The sequence below is a fragment of the Rhynchophorus ferrugineus genome, unplaced genomic scaffold (genome assembly GCF_030347505.1).
Source record: "Rhynchophorus ferrugineus isolate W39M unplaced genomic scaffold, kcgeb_rfMv2 rfM6, whole genome shotgun sequence".
Classification (NCBI taxonomy): Eukaryota; Metazoa; Arthropoda; class Insecta; order Coleoptera; family Curculionidae; genus Rhynchophorus; species Rhynchophorus ferrugineus.
Window position 1 is genome coordinate 20,316,979 of NW_027472585.1, and position 27,592 is coordinate 20,344,570.

General features: G+C 32.1%; 1 protein-coding gene across 16 annotated transcripts in view; it reads right to left on the reverse strand.

The window, feature by feature from the left end:
* LOC143198453 (G-protein coupled receptor Mth2) overlaps positions 1-27,592 on the reverse strand; it is a 148,791-nt gene that overhangs the window by 32,126 nt on the left and 89,073 nt on the right. For 2 of the 16 annotated variants that reach the window (XM_076407692.1, XM_076407686.1), the window contains exon 1: positions 23,400-23,934. The exons of 9 other annotated variants lie outside the window; for them this stretch is intronic. In XM_076407692.1, the coding sequence (XP_076263807.1) occupies positions 23,400-23,892 (493 nt within the window). In that variant the 5' untranslated portion in view covers positions 23,893-23,934. Of the gene's footprint in view, positions 1-2,492; positions 2,947-15,706; positions 16,270-23,399; positions 24,015-27,592 lie in introns of those variants that run through there. 5 more of the 16 variants (XM_076407700.1, XM_076407684.1, XM_076407702.1 and 2 more) reach the window with 4 other exon arrangements.

Genomic DNA, 27,592 nt, shown 5'->3' on the forward strand with positions numbered 1-27,592 from the left:
AGTAAACTAAAAAAACATATGGATTTAATTCTAGTGGTGCCATCTATGTGTCGGGCTGAGAACTTTTCAATTGACCTGTTTGATGTAATTAATCGGGGAGCTAATCAAACCAAATCAAATGTATATAAGTATATAAAACAGTGTAAAATACAAGTAAATACTAAAAGTTCGGGACGTTGATGGAACCGTTGTTGAAGAACTGGGTCTCGTTGATCGACGCGTGGATGACATACTCGGTCTTGCGACAGATTTTGTTCGGTATCGCGTGAACATTGGTGATATTCGCGAAGGGATGCGAGGAATTAGATTCCACGCAGATATTATGGGATATATCCCGTGCCTCGTTGAAATCGCAGCATTTTCGAATGATTCTTAGATTCTTATGCAACACACATCACTATCAGTCCCATAAACAATAGAAGAAGTGCAAAAATAGGCGATAAATAATAGCGCGAAACCAGTGTTCATCTTGGACGAAGACTCGATACTGACTTAAAAATACGATAGTTGTATAGGAATTCAATATTTATATTTATTTGTATATATTCGTTACCAATAATTAAAATATGCTTTATATGCAACTTCTTTTACACTTTGACGAGTAAAACATAAATTTCAAAAAGAGGAGGAAATGGCAATAAATACATTCTGGAATAATACAGGAGTTTTAACAGTAGACAAGAACAAAAAGGAACGTGTTAGAAACAAAAATAAAATGAAGCTAAACTAAATATTTCAGGCAGCCAAACCCTAGGAACAAGTGTAATAATGCGCCTGTGTAAAGGGTATAAATTGAGAGAACATAGTTTATCATCAGGTGAACTATTTTGAATGGGAACTGAAATTGTTGAAGTTGATCTAGAAGACCAGTTTTAATATGAGATTTAAAAAAATCTATGTGATGAATAAAATCTATGATTTTATCAATGTAAAAAATGAAGGATAAAAACCTTTATTTGGTTTGTAATTTATTTATTAAGTTTGTATTTTGAGGTATATTCTTGGCACTAAATTATATATGAATTGAAATTTTATATGAATAAATAAACCATAAAAGGCTTTTTGTTATATTAGCGTTTAGAATTTTGAGGATTTTTTTAATAAATATTTTAAAGTCTCCTTTTTACCACCGATGGTTTATATAGACTGTTTAACGTGGGTCCCAACCACGGTCCTCGGCATTAAACCTATCGACTGGCGAGTGATCAACTTAGAAATCATCCCAGAAGACAACCTGTCTTATCCAGCCTGGTTAGTGGTGTGAATGGAATCATTGTCCTTGTCGGATTTTGTACTCTTGCCTAAGACATTCACAAATATTAAACAATCACAAACATAAATTCACGACCATGCCCCAGCAGAATTCGATTATCGCAACAGTAGGTGTACCATCCACCTGTCGCCTTTACCACTGAGCCAACCAAGTCGGCTTTTGATGAATTATCTTGACTCTCTTAGTCATACAAGTTGGATGAATAAACAAAGAATTAAACTATTTTTATACTGTAAATGTAAATTAACTCTAAATTGACTTCAGCTGTGTTTTTATCTATCTGTAAATTTTAGATGAACAAATAATGAACCAAAATGTAATATAAAAGCACTGCGAAGTAATTTTGAGGTGTTATCTTGAGACTACATTTTAAATTTTATACAAATAAATAAAAAATAAAACTCTTCCTATAAGTAATGTGAATTAATTTTCAGGATTTTCTATCATTACCAATTAAATATTTTAGATGAGTAAATAAGGATTAAAAGTAGTTTTGTATAGGCAGTGTGAATCAATTTTGAAGTATGTTCCTGATACCGATTTGTATATTTATATGAATAAATAAAGAATAAAGATATTTTGTATAAATGCTGTGAACTAATTTTTGGTTCCACTACTGCCAATTATACATTTTAGATGAATGAATAAAGAATAATATGTTTTCTGTGTAAGCATTTTTTGGAATTTTCCTGACTTTATTAGTTGTTGATGTTTGAATATGAATTAAAGTGAATTAATTTTGACAGATATTTTGACACATTATTGTTGTATTATTTTATATACAAAAATAAATAAAATAAATATGTACTTTTGTTTGTTAATTTTGCCTTGTATTTTTTCCGTATATTTTGGGATATATTTATAAACCTGCTGTTATAGTGTTGGAGCACTAGTTACTAATAATAGAAGCAATTTCTCATTTAAGTGTTGTTTAAACATGTTAAGGATTTTGCAACTTTATACCTCTACGTTGTTATTTCAACCACGTTCTACTTGTTCAGAGAGATAACATTTTGATAAAGTCATTTGATTAATTGTGGAGGCAAATTTGTTTTTGGTACATCTAATATTATAAATATAATAATACACCATATGAATCTTTGTATATCAGCTATAACACAATTTCGACAGATCTCTTCTGTGGCGGTGGCTGAAATGTTATTGGTCGAAAAAAATTTCACAAAATTTGCACTCAATCAAAAATACATGTTGCAATTACCATATATAATAAAATGTTGTTTTTCTGCCTCCACTGTATCTGAGGAGAGGCAAACGAATACTCCGGGTATCCCGTCCAAGTGGTCGAAACAGTACTGGTCCAAGTGAAATATCATATCTATATCGGTAGCACTGACAGAACCATTTTCCATATATACGATATTGTCAAGAGGCTCGTAGATGGCGTATTCACCCTCGCGACAACGTTGTTTCGGGACCACGTGTATATTGGCGAGGTTCATGAAGGGATGCCTGAAGATGGATGCTTCGCAATGCCCCTTTTGGTTACGCGATTCGTTAAAGTCACAGCACTTTTGAAGACAATTTTTTTTGTCGCACACATCGTTATCCACAGCCCAAATCACGCTTAATGTCACAAATAAGAACGGCGTTAGGCTTCTAAGCATCTTAAATGAACGTTTGATACTGAGGTTTCCCATTTTTATAAAAAGATCCTCTTGTTTGGTTTTAATGTTGACAAAAGTTTTATCTCGTTAAAATACAGTGAAGTATACATACATTTACGATTTCTTGTTTACTTGGCATATTTTTAAAATCTAAATTGTTTACATAGGGAGCGTACATAATATCGAGTGTTGGAAGAAAAAGTGTTGCCAAATTCAATATGTAAAATTTTTCCTTCCCATTTTACTAATTAGTACTACTCCAGTTAAAATGAGAGTATGTAACCGAATAGGTCTGCAAAATTATTAAAAAATATTAATGATAATAAATAGAGGTTATAAATCGACAAACGTTGTTTTGGAAATTGTTTTGATATACTTGTAACGGCCGCTTAATCTTTGTAATGACTCATGAAAATGCCAAAGTCATTAAATAGCAGAGTCGGGAACTGATTGCATCTCTAATCAGTTATTTCGAACTGGAGATAACATAGATAATAGGAAACATAGGATTTAAATAGAATAAAGATAACCTACACAGAGGTGCAATACATTTCCAATTCCAATCCATACAATAAAATTAAGGGAGACTGGTTATATAACTTTTTGTATAAACAGAAGTATTTCAAAATGGAACATTAGGCCACCCTTGGCAAGACGTTAATTAAAAAGATTGTAAAGAAAATAAAAGTTAATCCAAGAAGGTAAAAGTTAACGGTAAATTGTTATTTTATTCATTTAATTAGGTTCTGCAAAACATAATATTTTTTAATAATTCATTACGGATAGGTTGTTCTTCATGCTAGGAACAGCATCAAGCAGCAGCAAAATCCATCAAAAAGATGTCATCAAGTGGCTGGCAAAATATAAAAAAAGTTTAAAAGATAAAATGTTTAAAATTTAGTAAAGTTAAAGTTTTGAAGATACCCTGTTAAAGAGTGAAATATTTCCAATAATCACTTTTTAAATGAGAATGAAATTAAATTGTGTTTTACGTGTTTTTTTTGGAAATAGGTTTGAAAAAAGATACACAGAAGAAGTCACATAGTGTAACGTCTCCCTCCCTACCTATTATATATTCAATATAATTTTTGTTTGGATATGTGGAAAGGATTCTCTATAATAACACCGTTCGCTTTCGAACTCCATCAGACACATAGAAGAAGAAACTGATAGATGGTGGAATTGTGAACTAGTTTTAGATTACAAAAGAACAGCTTAATTATTGACTTGAATAGTGGCTCAGAATATGACAGTGAGTGAATGAAACTTTCTGTATGTGGGATTATGATTCAATGTTGACAATACATGGCGATAAAAGTGGAAACCATTAATGGCGAACGTATAATTCATATAGGATAACTGTAGAAAATCATAGAGTAGAGTGTGAAAGATTTATGTGCATAGATATGTTTCTATTTGTTCAGAATGTATATATGAACATTTAGTTAAAATGTACGAGGAAAGAATTGATACTAACTGTTTTGAAGATTTGACAAATACATCGGGGGGAATGTAATGATTAAGAGGAGTTAAATGTAAATTTAATAAAACAACTCTAATCTACAAAATATTGTCGCTGTTTATTTATTTAACCGTAATTTAAACACTTCAATGATATATGCATTAGATACTATGATGTTAAAATAAGATATATTTTATAAATTTTTGTTTCATAATTTTATTTATATTAGAATTTTATTATTTATATTAGAAAAAATAAACAAAGATGGGTAAAATTTCAAAGTTAAATGGGGCAACATTGCATTGTTTTGACGTGATATATTGAGATGGCGTAAGTTCACTGCTTCTTTAGATAGACTATATTTCGGTTGAAATACAGGTAATTTTAAACAGGTGATTATAAATAATACTTATTTACAGTAAACGCCGTTATAAATATTATATTTTTAGGGAGGAATAAAAACGTAAGTTCACCATTTTGTGAAGATTGTAGCTGGTGATATTTTTAAATAACTATATAGTATTTTTATTATATTAGTTTTAGCAAGTTGGTTATATAGTATGAGTATGGAGGCATTATCATCTTGGAATGTGGAAGTGTTTAATAACAATACGCTAGTCATAGCAAGAACTTCATCAGTGAGGATGTCGAGATGTTTATTCGTAGTGAGTGAATGAGAGAACCAGATGAATACTACCATATTGTCACCCAAATCATAATGGTATCTCTGCATGCTTGACTGTGAAAAAAGGCAGTTGGAATAATTGAAACAATGTAAACGATGATTCATCGGACCATACCATATTATCATTTGTTTATGATCGTTGAACCATTTCTTCCACCGCTGAGTGTTGGATTCGGTTATAAAGATATATGATGTTTTACCACTTTTTATGCATGCTGTCATTACCTTATACTGTCGCTCGTGACATATTAAATAATTCAGCTGCTTTCGTTACAGACGTATTCGCTAATCGAGCAACAACGATTTACCCCCTTTTGAAATCAGAGAGTTCACACAGATTGTTTGTTTTAACCGTTGTGGAACAAAGCTATGAACAAATAAACTGAAAGAAAATCTACAAGACTTGGCATGTAGACTTAGCAATACATACCTGTCGCATTATTTACATGGAAATAGGTTTGCCATTATGCACCAAAATGTACTATATTTCATTAATGATTATACAAAACTTTCATTTCATCAAATCTTGTGCATATTTTGGAGTGATCGATTACAATACAGTGGTTAAAATTTTGACCAAATTAAAATTATTCTAAATAAAGTTGTGCGTAATTTCGTACATAACATCATTAGAAATCATCAATCATATAGTCGATATATGGTGATTAAGGATAATATCGAAGGTTGGCTGAATTATATCGGGAAATATATTACTTTCATTTGGGGTGTAATTTTATATTAATATTTCATTTCATTGCACAATTATTATAAAATCAGTTAATCACCTTGGCATATGAACAGTACCTTCTCAAGTTCCTTTAAGGGGAGCTCAGAACAAACAATTACAGTGAAGATTGAAGATGGTCCTCCAATTGATAGATAATTGTAATTAGGAACTGTTTATAATTGGTGCCTGTTAATACAGATTTTGTGTACCTCATTGTACCTCAACCATTATATTGTAATTATGAATATTATATGTACAGCTAATATAAAAAATCTTAACATAAAAGCAATTAAGGAATGACTCATTCAATTATAGATTATTTTTATACTTAATTAGCAATAAATTGACGTATATAACAGCGCTATTGATACATTATGTTTTTCCAATAAGTTCCTATAAAACTATAATAAATTTACTAATAGGGGGAGAATTAAGTGTCAATTATGTGAAGACCTTCCCATGGTTATATTTATATAAAACAGCGTGAAAGGGTCGTCACTTAGTTTATTACAGCAATTTACCCTTAATAGACTAATTATTCGAGGAATCTTCAATCTATCTATTGTTATTAGTCGGCTTATAGCCAGTTGTATTCGCTTGCTGTTTTAATTAACATTAGTTCTACTAAATATCAAATATATTTCTTTGGATTTTAATAAATAATAGCCACTTTAGTACTTGAATGTGAAATAAATGTGTTTTGTGTGAACATAATTACATTTTTAAATCTTATTAAGTTATATTAATTTGATTCAGTTTATGATTTAAGTAGTAATATACTTTAAAATATATAAAAAAAGTAATAACTTCTCCTTCACCATTTTGTAATAAAAATTGGATTACCTTCAATACAATTGCAAATCAAGTATATACTCCATAAGAGGGCACGAAAATTCGACTACGATACAATTATATACATTTTTTTTTCAATTTTATGTCAATAACAAGTGATACGATTTGTAACTACAATGTTCTCAATATATTTTCTTTCTATTCATTAAAAAATAAATTTCTTTTGATGATGCTCTTCGTTAATAGATTGGGTTAAATCTTATACCTTGTATTACTCTTTTAACTGTCAGAATTATATATTCTAATAGAATAAACTTAACAGTAGACAAAAATACGTTCATTATTTTAAAAATTTAAAGGTTTATTAAAAAAACGTTTAAAAATATCCTTCAAAAATAAATTATTGTATTTAATGTGGGTAATCAATTTCAGATTGACTGAGAATTAAATTTAATGAACTTAAAATTTTTTAATTTTTATACTTTGTTTAATACAATTCCTCTATTTTCAGATCACTAAATCAGCAGATTTTCTTAAAAATAATCAGATTTTATTAATTCCTTGAATAGAAAAGTATATTTTGTATTGGAGATGTCGGCTGTGGAGGAAAATATTGATATACCGGCGAACCAAAATGTAAGTGGTAAAGTGGTAAAGGCATTGATGGCGTAAGGCGTAAATTTATGTTTGTTATTGTTTAATATTTGTGATTTTCCTAAGCAAGAGTGCAAAAACCGACAACGAAAATGATACCAGTCACGTTAGTAACCAGGCTGGGTAAGACCGGATGTCTTTTGGGTTGATTTCTAAGTTGGTCACTCGCCGCTCGGCAGGATTAATGCCGAGGGCCGTGGCTCGGCGGAGCCCACATTAAACTGAAGGTCCAGTCCAGATAAACCTTCGTTGGTAAAAAGAATACTTTAAAATATATATATAAAAAAGGAACTTGAAGATCGAGGGAAAAATAAAATCAAAAAATATACGTCTGAAGACACATATTCTATTGTCGGCAGCAATTAATACCATTTCGGTTGAAATAAAAGTAATATTTTGTTTATAAAAAAGTCATTTACTTCAAAACCCCATTAAAATATTATATGTTTAAATAGGAATAATATTAAATATTCCTTCACCATTTTATGATGATTCTTTTATTGTCATATATAAATAAATAAGTTTTAGTAGGTGATGATATCATTTGTGTTATAAATAAATAAAAAGTATTTTTATTATATTGGTTTTGACAAGTAGGTTATATAGTCTGTAAAATATTATATTTATTTTGTTTTCTATTTAATTATAAGGAAACCAACGTATACATAACTTGATTTTGAGGTCGAGAGGTGTCGTGGCCAGCCTTGAATCTGATTCAAAAGAACAGAGTGTGTATAAAACACTTGAGAACTTGTTTTTTTGCAAGCCAAATGACTATTGAATATTATTGTAATTAAAAAGCCGGGTTATATGTAGTAGGAAGTAAATATACACGTGGAAGATGGGGAAACCCATTCAAAAAACCCAATCTAATAGCTTGTTCAAATGACTGGCCCAAATCAACACAATACTTAATGCTTTCTTAAGGATGTATTAGAGACTTGAAAAAATAATCTACGTTTTTTAATGTTAAAGTATGAAGCAAATACACGGCAAAAATGTAAATAAATTGGTTTAAACTTGTCTAAATTTTAAATATTTTATGTGCTGAGACTCTACATGATAGCAATTTTTATATGACTTAGAATTCTTTCACAATATGATATTGATTATTTATCTAACAAATAGGAAAATATAATAGGATATTATAACAGACAGAGATGATGAGTTAGTACCGGCGACAAACAAATGAACATGAAATTCATACTGGTTACAGCTAAATTGACCTGTAGTATTAACTAAAGAAGAAGTCATCAAAGACACCTTTAGCTGCCATTTTCAAATTATAGTAAAAAAATAAAACTTCCCACAATTGCGATTCACTTGGTACAAATTCATACATTTTACTCATTGAATTATTTTGTTTAAATTTCGACAAAATGACACATACTGAAAAGAATGAATGAGCACCCGGCAATGATCAATAATTATTTATATTATGCACAATACACACTTTAAAATTATTTTTGGTGTTTAAATATTAAAATGTGGGAAATTGATAAATAAAATGGGTCTAACATATTATTTCAGAAATTAGTTAGAAACACGGCAAATATTAAAACCTTTCTTTTAGATCGTTAGCTTGTGTTATTCGTGTGTAAACTTTTTAATAATAAATTTAATACCCAATGTTGTATAAATTTATAAAGGTAGACTATGTCAGAAAAAAAGTACTACAGATTGTAGAATAGAATTATTTGGCTATCTGTACGACAAAACTGTAATCTGTTAGCTCACCTACTAAACTTTATATATCCGGTTTATCAAAACAAGCGTGTTAAATCATAGGAAGTCATAGGAAGTTATGATTGACGTAACTACAAAAAAAACTGAATTGCGATATAAATTTTAACGAATGACTAGATTAACCGTAACGTAATTGAGAATAAATATCGGTTTACCTTGACGTGAAATTGATTAGTGTTTTGTAAGTTCTTTTATATATTTTTTACAGGATTTATCGTTAAAGCAGTTCAAACTTTAAATTTAAAGTTTCTATTAGTTTTAATTACTATAACCTTTACTAGAGACACATAAAACTATTTTTTAATAAATATTGATGTTTTCTTTTCGTTTAAATCTTTTTTGATCTAGAACAATAATTAAGCTAATAACACGTTACGAAATTTCTTGAGTAAGAATATATAATGGGGATTTTGTTTTACGCTAAATATTAAATGCATCGCATTTCTTTTTTAATAAAGTTTAGGCGGTTTTATATTAGGGTCTTGCATGTATTTTGATTAGTGATATGTACTGATGGAAATTTGGAGTATTAATGTTAAATGTTCAGGTATTATATCTAACCTAACACCTTACTTCGACATAGTATATATTCTATAAAGTAGCATTTTTGTAATTAGTTATCGCATTATTGAGTTATTAATTTAAATAGATGTTAATAATGAATAGCTCAAAATTGTATTTTCGATATTAATTGATTTTTGTTTCATTTTGAGAAATATGTTGGCGACGCTCTAAAACACTTTTAGAAACTTAATGATGCTGTTCCATCATATCCTATTGCCTAATTGCCGGAGCAAAACCCTCAAAACTCAAACAATAATAGCTCATACTCAAGAAAAAAGTTTAGGACGATGTAAGAATTGACTGAAAATGGTGTTTCGAACCGTTTTAGTATTTCAGTTTAATTGCTTGCTAGGCAGGACAAGAATAGTTTTTTGGCGGTTAAACTAGATGTACTATGGCAACATTATATTACCAAGAGCAAAAAATTACGGGACACCGATTCACATGGACATGGGAGTGGCATATTCGTGACTATAAAGTCTTGCTATCTATATGGTGGGATCAGTAAGATGTGTGTTTATTAGAAGTTGGTAAAATCGACTTAAACTATAACTGTAGATGTCTACCAAAGGCACAAAGTTATTCTCTTGCATGACAACGTTCGGTCATACGTTAAATATATTATTCTAACTCGAATGGAAAATTCAGTCATACCCAGCGTACTCTCAAGGTATAGCGGCTTCTGATTACCACTTGTTCAGATCGATGCCATATGGTTTTCCTGGTATATGACAAAAGAGTGAAGAAGTGCGAAAATAGATCGACTACCAAGTGGGTGGTTTCAGTTAAAAAAATGAATCAAGTGGTTTATACAGTTTTCTTTGTAAAGCGGCTTAATTTCATTGAGAGATTCTGCGTTGAAATCGGAACAGATGATAGTCAGAGGTTAACCTCTGGTTATGTATGTTATGTATATAGGTTATGTCTGGACTATACGGCAGATGATAATTCGGCCTATAATAACATCCACCATATCAATTACATTCAATGCACACCTAAGTTGAAAGTAAACTGAAATGAACCGTTAAAAGACTGCATTATTCATTAAAATAAACATCGGTTTTCCATGGTTAATTAGTTTTTTATATTATCAGTAATTTCATAAATCTCGACTTCATATAGCTCATTTACCATTCCAAAAAAGAAATCAAAGTGATGGTTTAAGGAGTCTCTAGATTTATGCAATATTAACGTCCAAGTTTTCAAACCAACTCATACACGCCATATTTCATATACGATTTTCTCGTTATGTATTTCTCAATGTTAATTCCAATAAATATATAAATACGAGACTCTCCGTTGAACTTATCGTTCATTGGTCTGTATTATTCATGGTATTGCCTTGATCTTTATGGTATTTGATGTCTGGTGATATTTGTATGGAGATCATGTGAATATATTAAAATTAAATCGGATAAATCCTGACCTAAATTAAAGACTATTTAATTACGATTACTATGTCATAAATATGATTGATTATGATTGTATGATGGCAGATATTTTGCTTTCTATTTTTATTATTCGGTATATGGAATACAATAAAGAATTTGTAAATATACATTAGGCGTATAAATAAGTTTTCATCATTCACAAGTAAAAATTATCAAGGAATTATGCAAAAAAATTGTAATCAACAAAATCGGACATATGTCAATACTAAACCTTAATATATCAGCATATATTTTTTGAAAATGTCGATTTTTGTCGAAAATGTTAACTTTATTTAAAAAATATGTTTTTGATTTAAGACTTAATAGACTTATAGAGTATAAAAATAACAGAAACATTGCAGGATATCACAATAGAGCATATTTAATGTGTTAGACTTGAATATTGAAAATATTGTCCTTTTATTAGTAGTGAAACTGTTATTGTGATTGTGACTGTGAACGATTGTAACATGGGCGTTAACAATACTGCAAAGACCTTTTTTTTGTAAGTTTGGGTCTTGTTGATATTGGATTAATTGTGCACTGGCTTTAAATTTTATCTATATAATAAAATTTTTTTGTAGAGTGATAATTTGCATTGTCGTCTAAGAATGTAGCGTATGTGTATGTGTAGTACTACCTTCTTCATTTATAGAACGTATTTAATTTGATTGCAAAATTAATCTTATTGAAAGTAAGTAAACTGAAAAGGTGCTTATAGAAGGTCGATAACACTCCATTAATAACATCTTATTATTATTTAATACTTGTAGCTAATTGATGGTTCTCTTGAACGTATATTCTTTTAAGTAATATTTATATGATCCTTGATATATCTGCTAAATATCATTGACGTTATAATTAAAACAGGCTGTTATGGATATAGTATACTAATACTGTATATAATATTTGACAATTTATAAGTAGATTAAAGGTACTCAACATAATTATCGATCACTTGAAGTGGAAATAATCAGTTTTCAGTTAATACGTTATTTGAGCTGAGTTTCATAAAAGCATTAAAGTTGATATTTAGCCTATTTGATGCGATATTGAACTTTTTTGAAACCTCTCAGTAGCCTTATTACTTGTAATTAATGATACGTGTGTTAGGTAGTAATATTTTATAAAATGATTTGTCAATTATTACGTACCTGATATTAATAATATTTCTTGATCGATGATGTGAAGTAAACAAGATAATAATATAGTCATTAAAATCCTAATATAAAGTAATACAAATATAGTAATAAAAATAAAATATGCCAGTTTGGTGGCGCAGTGGTAAAGGCGATAGGACTGTCCTCCCACGGTTGCGATAGCCGCGGGTTCGAATCCTGCTGGGGCATGGTCGTAAATTTATGTTTGTGACTGTTCAAAATTTGTGATTGTTCTAGGTAAGAGTGTAAAATCCGACAAGGAAAATAATCCCAGTCACGCCAGTAACCAGGCTGGGTAAGACCGGATGTCTTCTGGGATGATTTCTAAAGTTGGTCACTGGCCAGTCCACGTTAAACTTTAGGCCCAGTCCAGATAAACCCATAGTTGGTAAAAGGAGACTTTAAAATATATTAAAAAAATATAATAACAAAATATTTTAACATATTTCAAGGATTAGGTAAACAACGTACTATATTTACTTTATTGATAGTTCTATTGCATTGATAAAAATACAAGGGTGTTGGTTTCCATATTTTTGAAGTACTTTTTTCGATACTGTTAAAAATAATGTTTTGATTAAGGAATTTGTAAATATGAAATATGCAAATCTTGAAATTATATATTACCAATTAGCATCTATTTTGATCAGCGATATATATTGATATAAATGCGAACTATTTACATAAATAATTATTAAACAATCGATTCTAACTGATAGATTTAATGGTTTTGCAACTTGCCTGTATAAAATAACAGTTACACTTAGTATTTTTGAGATATTTAATGCATACAGATGTCAAATATGCTCTAGAATTATAATAATAGTTGACATTCATTGCTTTTGTTCTTTGATTTGAACAATTCTACAGTCGAAGTCCATCAAAGACTTTTAGAAATCATTGGTGACAGTACTATGGCGAAGTACGATTCATACAGTGAAATGCGGATTACGAATTTTGTTTTAACGATTTAATGGTAGTGATTTTGGTGCTAATGACGAATGGCCTCGAGGGCCAAATAATTTTGAAGACGATGAATCGCAAAATTTATTGGATGAAAACTTCCTGCACTGAAAGAACTTTCAAAAAGCTTAGTTTTTGATGAATAAACTGTTTGCAGATGTTTATATGAGATGGGAAACGTCTAAAAGGGATGAAAAAGGCTGTCATACGAATTAAACTATCGCTACAGCAGATGTTTTGTTGTTAAAAGAAACATAATATCGAATAAGAGACAAAAAGCCTCTTATTCATCCTCTTGTTCTGCATAATTTAGCGGACTAACTAGAGAGAGTTCCTTTTGAATACCACCTGTTTAGATCGATGCAGCATGGATTACCTACCATAAGGTTTCGAAATGTGGACGAAATGTTGAAAAGTGTGAAAATTAATCGATGATTCAATCGCTGCCAAGCTAACATCGTTCTTTCGATTTGGTGTCGTCATGCTACAAAAAATATGTATTTTAATGATGAATTTTAAATTAAAATTGAAATAACAGCCGTTGTAATATAACTAGAAGAGATAAATTAAGCAATAGGAAGAGATAATTTTATAAATTAGTGATAATCTAGTGGAATGATACTTTAATCCATTAAGTTATGTTTCTTTTGTAAAAATACTTTTGTTCTTCGAATCCGTCGTTAACTCATTTGACTTAATTCTCTGCGCATATTATTGACCTAACATTTTTAGCTATTGTTATTGTATTTGCAGCTATAATTATGATATTTAAATAACAATACGCGAGATCAAAAATAGTTTATTCCGAATCACTAGTAGCAATGTGAGTGCGAGCAATGCTTTTTTATTGACTCATACTTTCTGTGTATTAACTTATGTAGCGACAAAACACTAATAGTTAAGCAATTCGAAAACTTTACTGGATACTTTTTATTGTTATCATAACAAATTGTATTATATCTGAGATTCAATAGCTTCTTTAGTGTAAACCACTGAACGAATGTCGGGAATAATCCTTTTCGAGTGTTAGTTTCCACGTTTAACTTGTATTATATAACTGTTTTATATGATTCATTCAATTCAGTTCATTCATGATATATTGAATATCAAAATTTATTGGACTCCAGATCTTGAACTATAATTATAGCTAACAATTTTATATATACTAGATGTACTCGAAAATCATTACTGGTTTTTCTAACTCACCGTCTTTTTTTTAAATCTTTGAAAATGTCAAGTTTCGTGCCTGAAAACGTACATTTGCAGCATTCATTAGTAGTTTTCTTACTTATTCAAAAGAATAAAGCCGCTGAAAGTTATCGTATGCTGGTAGCTTTAACCTTAAACACATGTGAGGCATGGTTTCGAAAACTCAAACGTGGTGATTTAGATGTACAAGACAAAGACAAAGAACGTTCTGGTAGACCGAAAAAGTTTGAAGATGCGAAATTGCAAGAGTTATTGAATGGGATCCAATCCAAACTCAAAAAAAATTGGCATAGGCTTCTAATATGCCCCAAGAAATGATTAGCGACTGATTACGAGCAAAGGGGAAAGTACGAAAACGAAAAATCGTGAAATGCTACTTCAAAGGTATGATCCGAAGCCATTTCTGCATTCAATAGTAACGGATGATGAAAAATGGATTTATTTTGAAAACCCTAAGCCCAAAAAAAATTAGGCTTATTATCTGGCGAAGCTGGCCAATAAGCTACAATGCCAAACCGTTTTGGTTGCAAGATAATACTCTGTGTTTGGCGGGACCAGTTTGATTGGTTTACGAACTGTTAAAACCTGGTAAAATAATTAATAGTGATCGCTACCGACAACAAATGATATATTGAAACAGACATTCATCGAAAAATACCCAGAATGGATCCGAAGACACTGCAAAATAATTTTACAGGGCGATAACGCGTTGTTTCATAAATGCAGATACTGTCAAGGAAGCGTTGTAGTATGTTCAGGTACTTGGATGGGATATATTATCGCACCTGTTGTACTGCCCAGACTTTGCCCCGCCCAACTATCAATTTTTCGCATAAATGGGACACGCGCTTGCGGAGCAGCACTTCGACAACTTCGAAGAAGTTAGAAAAAGACTGGATTAATGGGTTTGCTCAAAGAACAAACAATTTTTTTGGCCACACCCATAAATTGTATGAAAAATATGTAAGATGTATAGAATCAAATGGCACTATAATACAAATAAATATAAATACTTTTTCTATTTTCTTGAGGATCGTGTAGTTTCTCTCCGAAAAGACCAGTAATGGTTTTCCGGTACACCCGATATTTTAACAGATACTTATTTATATTTTAAGAAGTGTATCTTAGAATACGTTTACAAAAAACGCTACAAAGTAAGAAATAATAATCAAACTCCTTTAGCTTAAAGGTTATTTCCTCCTCTGAATATCACTTGACCGAGTAATAAAATCCTCGATAGCTTCAAAACTAATTTTTCAATTTGTTTACAATCCAGTTTAATAATGTGAGGAAGTAGTGGTTAGTAATGGGCAACGTATATTGCAAAAAATTCACATTTTTTATGGTCTTTACCAACTATAAGAGATATCAACTCAATTTATATACGATGGTGTTCGTAAAATAAATATGACATACCGACAGCGTTAATATCTTTGTCCAAATTTTCATCCTCAAAGCAAACAAAGGTAGAAAGACCGTTCAGCTCGTCCACGCAGTACTCGTTGTTATTTAAAACGGTTTTTCCTTTAGCAGCCGGCATCAATAGCTTCCCGTTGGTTTGAAGGTAGAACGAGTCCTTCTCCAACAAAACGTTCAATAAATAGTAACGACACTCTAGTACACCAACGATAAACTGATTCACATCACTGGTGGTCTTGACGAAAATCCTGCCATCGTATAATGGGACGAAAAACGAGTGGTTCGAATCCAGCCGATGGCAGGTCCGTTGTCTTCCCAAATAATAACCCGGTTTGCAACATTTCCGGTAGCACACGGGGTCGCAGCCGCAGTTTTGCATGGTCTCGTTCGCGTAGGAGGGCGTCGGACTCGATGTGGGATCCTCCCTGCACAGGTCGAACGCTCCACGTGACCCGGAGGGCATCAGACCCACGACCGACAGTAGGAGCATCAGGTTTCTCATTGTCCCGTCCGTTGTGAGAAAATTGAACGCGTACCGCCCGCGAACATGTCGCCGCTTGGAATGTGAATACCGTGTAAACAAACCTGTTGCTCTTACCACCTCTCCCCGCTAACGATAAGGGGAGGAGCCTAGTGCGATTTATTATTTGGATCAAATTTTTTTATGATAGATTATTTATCAATCCGGCGAACTTCATATAAAGTAAACGGGTGTCGGAGCGTTTTACCAGATGATGACAGCGATGGAGAGACGGACGACAACGGCTGTATGGCGCTCGCGTGAGAAAGTATCGAGACCGATTAATTTTTGCCATTTTCAGGTGTTTTCCGGCCATATCCGTTCAAATAATTGCAGATGATTATATTTAATTTGAAGCTTTATTGTGAAAAAATCGGTATAACAGGACAATAGAAAAGTCCCCGGCCTGACACATTGATGACATTACTAGAATTAAATCCATACGCATTTTGAGTGAAGCAACTTTTGTTATGTGAAAAAAATGGATAAAAAGGAATTTCGCCTGTTAATAAATACAGTTGAAGCAAAAACTTGGTTTGATGCCGAGAAAACTGAATGAAATAGCAAACACTTTAAAGATATCAACTGAAAGTGTACGGCTGCATGGCCGAATATTTCGATTCACGAATATTTACGAATATTTGGGTATAAGAAAGCTATGTGCAAAGTGGGTGCCACGGGAGCTCACTTTTGACTAAAAACAACGATGAGTTGATGATTCGTAGCAGTGTTTGGAGATTTGAAGAAGAAGAAATTTTATTAAGCGTAATGAACCCGTAAAAAAATAAAGAGTTTTTGCGTCGATATGTGACAATGGATGAAACATGGCTCTATCATTTCACTCCGAAGTCCAATCGACAGCCATGCGAGTAGACTGCGCACGATAAACCCGCTCCAAAGCGTGGGAACACTTAACAGTTGGCTTTCAAGGTTATGGCGTCTGTATTTTGGGATTTGTATAGAATAATTTTCACATACATAGCGTTATTGGACCATTTGAAGGACGAAATCGTCGAAGAACGGTCGCATTTGAAGAAAAAAAAAGTGTTGCTTCACCAAGACAATGGACAGTGTCACAAGTCACTGAAAACGATGGCAAAAATCCATGAATTGGGCTTCGAATGGCTTCCTCACCCATCGTATTCTCTAGATCTGGTCCTCAGCGACTATTTCCTGTTCTCAGATCTCAAAAGAATACTCGTTGTGAAGAAATTTTTGTTGAATGAAGAGATGATCGCCGAAACTGAGGCCTATTTTGAAGCAAAGGACAAATCGTACTACAACAATGGTATCGAAAAGTGGGAGGGTCGCTATAATCAGTGTATGACCATTGAAGGGAATTATGTTGATTTAAAATACTAATTTTGCCAAGAAATGTGTTTTACTATGGTAGGCCGGAGACTTTTCAATTAACCTGTTAATGTATATTGTTTGCAGTGTTGTCCATGGATAGTAGCTATTTTTGATCATCTATCAGTCAATTTACGGACTTCATGTCGAAAGAATGATGTATTTTGAGGCTATTTAGGAATTGAACTATTTTTTCTCGATATCTTTATAAGAGAAGCACTGCTCAGACAGGTTAGAACTCATATGTGTAAAGCGAGTTTTATTTGTTTATATTTTATCGATATTTTTTCCCTAAAGCACATGCAAAAATTTTCTATGGTACTAGAATTCCATCTCGTAGTTCGATTTTTAGACTTTTCTAATTTTGGGTATCCAGGCGAGATTTCCCCCTTTTCAATTATATAATTTGTCGCCTTGAATATTTAACAACAGAAATAATTACCATGAATGGCAACTTTGTTGATCTCTCTTCGGGGGTTGTATTTGCCAGATGTGATTCTATCTATGGGACATTAAAACTTCATAAGAGTTTATTCGGTAAGATAAGAGTTAATACGTTTTTCTTATTAAGTTTATTTTACCGTGTTTTTTACCAGTTTTTAACCGACTTCGGAAAAGGAGGAGGTTTTTAAATATATGTTCGCCGATTTCTGCGTCAATTGTTGGCCGATTTTCAAAATTCTTTCTTTATTCGAAATAGTGCACTTCCGATCTGAACCAAATCAGGATTTATTGGGAAGAAGGGAAGAAACATCGAGGAAACCCTCAAATGAAAGGTACAAAGCTTTCACATATTTTTTATCGAAAATAATCAGATATTTGTATATAATGTTAATGCTGAGTTGATGTGACGGAAAGTCGGAAGTCGTTCACTGCAAAAGCCATTCAGTTTGCTTTTTAAGAACTAACTATAGCATATAAGACCTCGTAAAAATATTGTATACAACTGCTCCTACGGTGTAATGGTTAAAGCGTCTAGTTTGTCATTGTTTAGTTAGAACATTTCTCAAATCTCCCAACGCTAGGTAGCGGACCCCGGGGCCTGAAGCACTTCTTATTGTCAATCATTGATTTTTTTATTTCTATTTTCCTCATACGGGCTGAACCTTTACTTGGCCTACCCATTGTAATATTAAATAAAATAATTGCGTAATTTATTGAGTAAATATCTAACACTAAAAAGAGAAAAATAATATATTTTTAACAAAAAAATTAACCTGTTTCAAAAAATAAATAAGGAACTCCCTGAAAAATAATCCAATTTAGATTTTTAACACAAAAAACATTTTAAAATAAAATATGCACATAATAATCGTCGTAATAATAAATAAAAATAATCAAAAACCGTATTTAACCTATCTACTAGACGTATTTTATATTCTACTATATACTTTACTTGAATTTTACAATACATTTTAATAATTCAAGTTTCAGCAATATATCTTTCCGAGTCTGTTCGGGAGGTTTATAAAAAGGAACATTGTCCATGCATTATTCTGTCCAAGTTCTTTGAACTTCTCCACTCTTACCTTGGCAGCAAGCACATATATACCAATGGTTCCAAATCTCGCAGCGGACTTGGTAGTGTATTTGTCGTGGACAACCGAGCATTCCGTTTTAAGCTCCCTGAACGTGGTTCAGTATTGACCGTTGAACTCTTCGCGATATACCAACAGATCACTTTGAAGTCGGTGCCGAGCCCAAACAATACAAAAATAATAATATAATTTTGTCACATATACAAAAAATGTAATTACCAACAAAACGAATTTAAACTAATATAACTTCTTGGGTGGGGTAGTAGTTAAAATAATATTGTAAATAGATAACTACATTTAGGTAGATATTAATCAACATTGTCTGTATATAGTAGAATATAAAATACGTTTAGTAGATAGGTTAAAAAAGGTTATTTTTATTTAGTTACAACGATTATTATGTACATATTTTATTTTAAAATGTTTCTTGTGTTAAAAATCTAAGTTTGATAATTTTTTAAATTTTTAGTGAGTTCCTTATTTATTTTTTGAAGACGGTTAAATTTTCTTGTTAAAAATATTTTTAATTCCCATTTATTATGTTTAAAATATCAAATTACTGTTTTACATTTAGTCTTCATTTACTATATTCTATTAATTATTGTCCATTTATTAGTCATAATTTATTATTCTCTATTTAATAATTGCTAATTGTTATTTTCTATTAATTGTCATCTACTTATTTATTTATTTATCCATCTATCGTTATGTACTTTATTCTACTATATTTTATTATTTCTTCGAATCGAATTTTGGCTTTTCCCCTTGTACCCATTACACGTTCATCATAATCGGAGTTCTCTTGCGTTACTTTCCCTTCGTACCGTATGTACATCATTCTCCGTTACCGTTATTGCCTGTTTATCATTATAAATCATTGTCCGTCAATGTTATTGACTACTATAGAGTAAGATTGCAGTTAACCATCCTGGTTTCCATCATTGTTAATGCCTACGACATCGTCATATTGAGATTATTGATGGATGATTACTTATTGGATGATTTCTAAAGATGGTCACTCGTCAGTTGGTAGGCTTAATGCCGAGGACCGTGGTTCGTAGCCCCCGTTAAACTGTAGGTCCAGTCACTAAAAAATCCAAGAGGTTGACGTGACTAAAATCAAAAGGACTTTACTTTACTTGAATTTTACAATACATTTTAATAATTCAAGTTCCAGCAATATATCTTTCCGAGTCTGTTCGGGAGGTTTTCTCTCCTCCGTCTACCCGCTCGTGTTTGGAGTCCCTCAGGGCTTAGTTCTAAATCCTACTTTATTCGTAATAGCCTTTGATTCAATAACTAAATTCCTAGGCTCACCTACCGATTTTTTGCGGACGACGTACTTATTTATTGCGCGGTAAAGTCTCCAAACTCTGAATCAAGGCTCCTTTAAGGAGCATTAAACCGTCTTTCCTCCTAGTCCTCCTCTACTGGATTCCTTATCTCTCCTTCAAAGTCATCTGTATTCCACTTCTGTCGGAGCCGTAACTGTACCCGAATCAATTGCTTCTCTCTTAATGAAACTCTAATTAAAGCAGTTGATCGTATAAGGTTCCTGGTCCCCCGGGACTCATATTCGACTGCCGGCTGTCCTGGAAGCATTACATCAACGAACTTAAAAATCGCTGTCCCAGAGGCATGCAAAAGCTGCGTTGGCTATCTGACCGGTACACAGGTGCAGACCAGGAAACTACACCCAAAATATATTCCTCTATAGTCCTTCCTAAGCTAGACTATGAGTTCCTACTCTTCACCACTGCTGCTCCAATTTACCCTAATTCCAATTAAAAACTCCAAATTATCCCTAGATGCCATTCAAAATACTACAGTCAGAATATTACTGGGTGCCTTTCTATCCACCTCTGGAATTAACTTGTGCCCTTGCCATGTCTTACATCCACTCCACCACTTTCTTATTGTAGGGATTTACTTTCACTGAAGTTAGCTGTGAGATCATTGCTCTACCATCTTCCGTAAACCTGACTTCCACTTGGAGTCATCCACTCGTCCTGAACCGTGTTATCCCTAGCTACTCCACTCGTACGTCTCACATAATTGCAGATCTTCTGTTCAAGGCTAGAATTGGCTTGTTGCATCCCCTCCTTGTCCACTACTCCAATTTTTCCCCTTGACCTTCACTAACCCCTTCATAAACACATCATTATGTCAATTTTATAGAAAGGAACATTGTCCATACATTAGTCGGTCCAAGTTCTTTGAACTTCTCGACTCTTGCCTTCGCAGTAAACACATATATACCAATGGTTCCAAATCTCGCAGCGGGCTTGCTAGTGTATTTGTGGTGGACCACCGGGCATTCCGTTTCAAGCTCCCTGAACATGGTTTAGTATTAACCGTTGAACTCTTCGCGATATTCAAAGTGTTATCGTACTTCTCAACACAAACCTCCAAAGAATTACTAATCACTACCGACTCCGAAATGCTCCCGATTATTTCCTGGAACAGAAGTTAAACCATCCTCCGGTCACCGACTCACTGTCAATTATCCGTACCCTCTATCTGAATGGGATCTGGACAAGTTTACTGTGGATTCCTTCTCATGTTAGTATATCGGGAAACAAGCGCGCGGATAATGCGGCTAAATCGGCAGTCCCATCTCCCCATCACGGTGTCCATACGGACCTTATACCACTCGTATCTTGTTTCAAAAATAGCGAGGTACAACGTCGTTGGGCCCAGGAGGCCAACCACAATAGGTTCTTTCAGTTTAAAGCTGATTTTTTCTCTTCTCTTCACTTTCCTTCCCTTCGTCTTTATGCCATAGCTTTGAATCGATTGAGATTGGGCCACTGTCGTTTCTCGCATGGTCCCTTGATGACTTCGAGTGCGCCTGCTCACTGGGAGTTTTGTCACCGTGACCCTATTTCACTTTACCATATATTGAACGACTGTCCACGGCTCACCCAGATTAGAACTAAGTATGGGCTGCAAAATTTTTAAAATTTTCCTTAACGGGAGAAAATTCCGACAGACTCCTCGGCTTTCTACGAGATATCGATTTTCTCCATAGAATCTGGCCTATGCTAAGTTTGGAGTTACTGATCAAATAAACATTGCCATTTCGGTATAGGTGCTGATGTATGCTGCGTATTATTTTATATATACACTTTATGTCTGTCCCCGTCCCCATTAGATCATAATCGTACTATTATAAAAAATGTAGCTATACACGTTAGTAGCTGAAGTTGTTCCAGCTGAAAATCTTGCTCGTCATTTTCTGCAGATGCTTAGTCTAGATTACATTTAATGATGGTGAAAATGATGAAATTATGAAAAATATTTTGTTTGACATATATAATTTCTTTTCAATAAAATAAAAGATTAAAGTAAAAAAGGATCTCAAGGATTCAATAAGCTACAGAAATATTAGTCCTTTTCATCAAGTTTTTATCACCACTTAAAATCACATTTGTTAGTATATTTATTGACTGAGTCTTATCGCTTAATTCTTGTATAAACAGAGCTTATTTTTTTATAATTGTAGGTTACAACATTTCGCATCATTAAAGATATCCTACGATTAGATGTCTACTATTAGATTAATATTTTAAATAATTTTTAATTTTTCAGAATATATTAAAAATGGACTTCATATTTTTGTATATAAAAATGTATCTTTCAGTTTATATCAACAAAATGTGTATTGTAAAGATAACGAAATTACTAGAATAAAATTCATCTTATAAATTCCAGGGAGACTCGAATATTGTTTGTAGTATATTGTATATATGTAGTATGTTCTTACGTTTATTTTTCTACGTCAGTTATATTTTATACGTCAGTTATGTATTTTGGATGATTAGCGATGATAGAGGTTAAGTCATTATTAACATACCTAGTGATGCAAAGATATATAAGAAGTCATTATCCATATTTCGATGTCCGAAAATATCTATATTTAATATTTAATAAATATATAAGCTGCAAATATTTGCCGCCACAAATTGGACTGTCGGTTTACACTGTTTATCCATGTACAATGCATAATTATTATAACTAATCGTTTAAGGAATTTTATAGATTAATGATAACACGTTCAAATTTTCAATTTCAATGTTAAAAAAATCAAATCAAAATTAGGGTAAAACGAGAAAGAAAACATTTTAAATTTTTTGCCAACAACAGTTAAAAGTGTAATTGACATCATCTATGATGTGCATTGGCATAAAATCTTATTGGAAGGACTATAGTGATATGATGCAATAACTTTGCATCATCGTTAGATATATAGTAAACGTAGTTTGATCGAAGTTATACATACCATATCCTCGAAATGCATACGAGTGTTCATTATTAAAACATCCTAGGATCGTCAAGGATACATTTCCGATGGAATGGACAATTTGCTCAAGGCAAAAATTCCTATATTCCAGTCGTTTTTTCAAACTCTGTATATTTAGAGTATTTCCGTTCAAGGTGACTTCGTCTGGGGCAAATGATGACGTTTCCATTTTTCGGTTACAGATCTGCCCGTATGAACTAAGGATGTAGTACTTATCGGTTTCTATTATGCCGAAGACACTTATTAGAATATCGGATAAACTCGATGTGGACGAATATTCGAAACAGTTATTTTTTATTAGGGCTTCTTGATCGGCACAACACTTACTGAGACATAACCTGTTCCGACAAAAATCCTGAATGTATTGGCTATCCTCGAAGCCGTCGTTTATCACGTAAGAGAAACCCCGAATTGATGCTAAACCAGTTAGCAGCAGAATACAAACGCATATTATTGACTGAATAAAATTCATTGTTGCTAACACACACGCACTATTAAATGGACTACACGAATTTGAGTGTCTGATTTCCCTAAATGATTCATTATTTATAATAATAATACAGATAAGATATTGTTAAGATGCATATTACGTTGCGCGTAAGACATATATATGTTATATCGTGTGACTGAGGTTCTTGGTTACATACTATGTATTTACGAAATAAGGAGGGGACAAGGTCGTGCATTTTATATAAAGACGGATTGATACCGTGGGTGAGACTTCTAGAGGGTTTCGTTTATGCTGGAAGAGATTTAAACTTTCAGTGCCCTTTTGGTTTATATTTTTATACTCACCGGCATATAAAGAGTGCACTATGGTCCAATAAGCATATACTTAACTTCTTCTTTGATTTGTAAGAATAGCTCCCATATTACCCAATCTAGTCGAATGATAAGAAATCATAAATATATGTTTAAACAAATTGTGAGAAATAAAGTAGACAATAATAATCTTTATATAATATAATATAATTAAGGTTGTAAACTATTATCCTTGAATAAGATAAATAAAATTTATATTTTCAAATATGTTTAATTACTAACCATAGCTTTATGTGTATATATTTTTATGGCTTCTGTTGAAAATGTTTTTAGGGTATTACAGCTGCACTGAATATTGAATGAGAAATATAATCTTCGATTCACCGATAAGATGAAATGTATTAAAACGGTTAGTAGTTTTTTATTCAATATAAACATAATTTAATACAATTATTTCAGAAGAGGCTGTTAGTCTGAAAAGTATTCATAGAAAGCTTATAGATATGCATCTCTTTGAGGGTTGTAGAAGATGTTCATACACTTTTGGGTAATATAGGAATCAAATGATGTAAAGAAAATCTAAGAAGAGGTCAAATGGAACTTCCAGACATTACTTTTAAAATAATATATTTTTTAAAATCATATAATAAAATCAAGGCGGATTTATTATTTTAATGTGTGCATTAGATTTTAGAGACATGGATTTTTCAGAATGGCGCCAATATACCTAATACTCCCGCCTATATAACTCATGGCAAGATAATAATAAAAATAGTGTTAATAAAACAAAAGTTTAGAAAGAAGGTAATAATTAGATTTTATTAGTCATTATATTTATTAATAATTCGTTGCAGATTTGTTGTTCTTCATGACGGAAACAGGAATGGTTAATAATTCAGTTTGAATAAATTCACTCAGACACATTTTGGAAGAACTTGACAAAAGATGGAGTCGTGAACGTGTTAGATAGATTGGAAATTAACAGGTTAATTATTCACTTCAACTAAACTTTCTGAATATGGGATTAGGATTCAGTGCTGACAATTCCAAAGTCAGGGTGATGAGAGTGGAAACAACTAAAGGTTAGTATATAATTAATATACAATAACTGTGGGAAATTTTATTGTAGAGTGTGAAATATTTATGTGTACATATATCTGTGTAACTGTTCAGAATATATAAATAAGCCCTTTTACTCATATATAAAGAAGAAGATATTTTAAAAATATATATTCTTTTCAGCTGCATATATTAATATGTATTTACCAAGGTGGATTCGAAAACACTTATATAAATAAAAATTATGTTTTAAAGAATCAGCCAATAAATATTTTATTGCAGAGAGAACAATCGGGAAGTTGGACTAAAATGCACAACCTGCACATGTACGAAAGCATGTGTTGTACGAAAGCAAGCCTAAAACGTGGCTACTTTCCTGACCAAGAAACGAGACCGATTGCGTATTATAAATTGTTTGAAGTATCTTAATGTCTATGTAAAAATATGTTAAATATGTAATTTGTGTCGATACAAGAGCCAGCGTAGAATAGAGGAAGAAGAGTTAGTAGAGGGCGCTGTAATTTGTATCGAGTCTGTATAAAATACCAGGGATCTAAATAAAGTTTATATTTTTGTTACAAGGTCATAAGTGATGTTATTAATTCCGTCCCGTCCCCATAGAGAAATAGAGATTTAACTTCATAGGAAATTTTGGGGAAATGTTTCACGACGTACAACATGTAGATGTCGCTACCTTTAATATATTACTTGATTTAATCGCTATGTTAAGAGCCGCAACGGAATCTGATTGGTTCATTTTGTTCTATGGTTGGTTTATTTTGTACGCCATTTTTAATGTGCCCTATATAGAGAATAGTGTGGATAGCTTTTTATAACGTTTATACATTAAATTATTATTTTATCTTGTTAGTATATACAAGTTGGCAGTTGAAATGCATTCTCGTTCTAGGAAGTGTTGTGCCCGGATGCATAGATAGTAAGGAAATGCGTCATCGTTTTCCGTTAAAAAAGTACCCTACTATCTTTAATTTTTAAGACTATCTTTAAGAAACGAGCAGAAAGCATTAAAACATGGGTTAACATGAAACAGATGTATAATCGTTAGCATCTCAGACATTTTTCTAATACATTTAAACTTTTCTTTAAGTACTTAAATACCACGGTGAAAATAATATCACGATCCCAGAATATGTACAAATAGAAGTGGATCAAAATCAAAATGATATTGAAGGTAAATTGAAAGAGTTGACAAAAAGTTGAACTCCAGAAGATAACGGTAAAGTTTGTATTCATTCAGCTGGTATCACCCTTTCTACTAATTCTTACCGTTAATTAATTGACTCTATAACTTCAGTCCAGATGTTCCTAGAAGAGCAAACACAGTTTTACGATGTACCGTAGTGTACATCTCAGGTTATTTAGCAAAACTTTTGAAAAAAGAAGTGTGATTTTTGTTTACATACAATTATGAATAAATTAGTAGGCCCACAAATTGAGATTGATTCTTCAGAGGCAAGACAATATCTCGTTCCCAACAAAATTGTTTTATTATACTGTCAGTAGGTCTTATTTTATTCAGCGATTTTGCCACGTCGATAATATAACAAAATGTTTTTAAAAAAAGTAAATTTGAAACCCGTCAATTGAACATTCCATAATGATCTTTCGGATAAAATATTAAAAGTACTAACAAGGTGTGAAAAGTTTGGTTGTAAGGTATTTGAATTTTGATATAAATACCAATTTAACAAAACAGGAAGATAAAGCAAATGATGTTGGGATCGTATTTTGAAATGGAATAGTGGACTAAACATCTATATCAGAAAATCGGGGGGTTTAATTACCGAAACAGTTTGGGTAAACTATATGTAAGAAATTCATCAAAATGCACATAAAATTTAATGAAATGACGAACAAGCTGCAGTTATAACATAATGACTATTGTTTAGTTACAAAAGGTAGTAATTATTAAGTAGTGCTCAATGCTGATCCATTAATAAAAGGACAAGAAGAGCAAACAGTGGATTTAATGGATAGTCTTTATGAAACTAAACAGTCAATTGGAATGGAAATAGTTCATCAAAAATACATAATTTAACGACTGCTTGCGGAATTCTACATAGAAGATTGTTATACCGATTGAAGTTAATATTAACACCAGCAACAATTGAGAAATAATTTACAGTTATAATTTAAAGGGTACTATATAGAAGATTAAAAGGCAGTTTTATATAAGTTTCGTTAGTTACAATATCGTATCTAAACGGATTAATTTGGTACGCCAATGGAATTCAACGTTTAGAAAATACATAGATAGACCAATAAAAGGCGCATAGAAAGTTCCAAACAGAGTACTATGATACCTCGTGGTACGAAGGACTATGATTAAT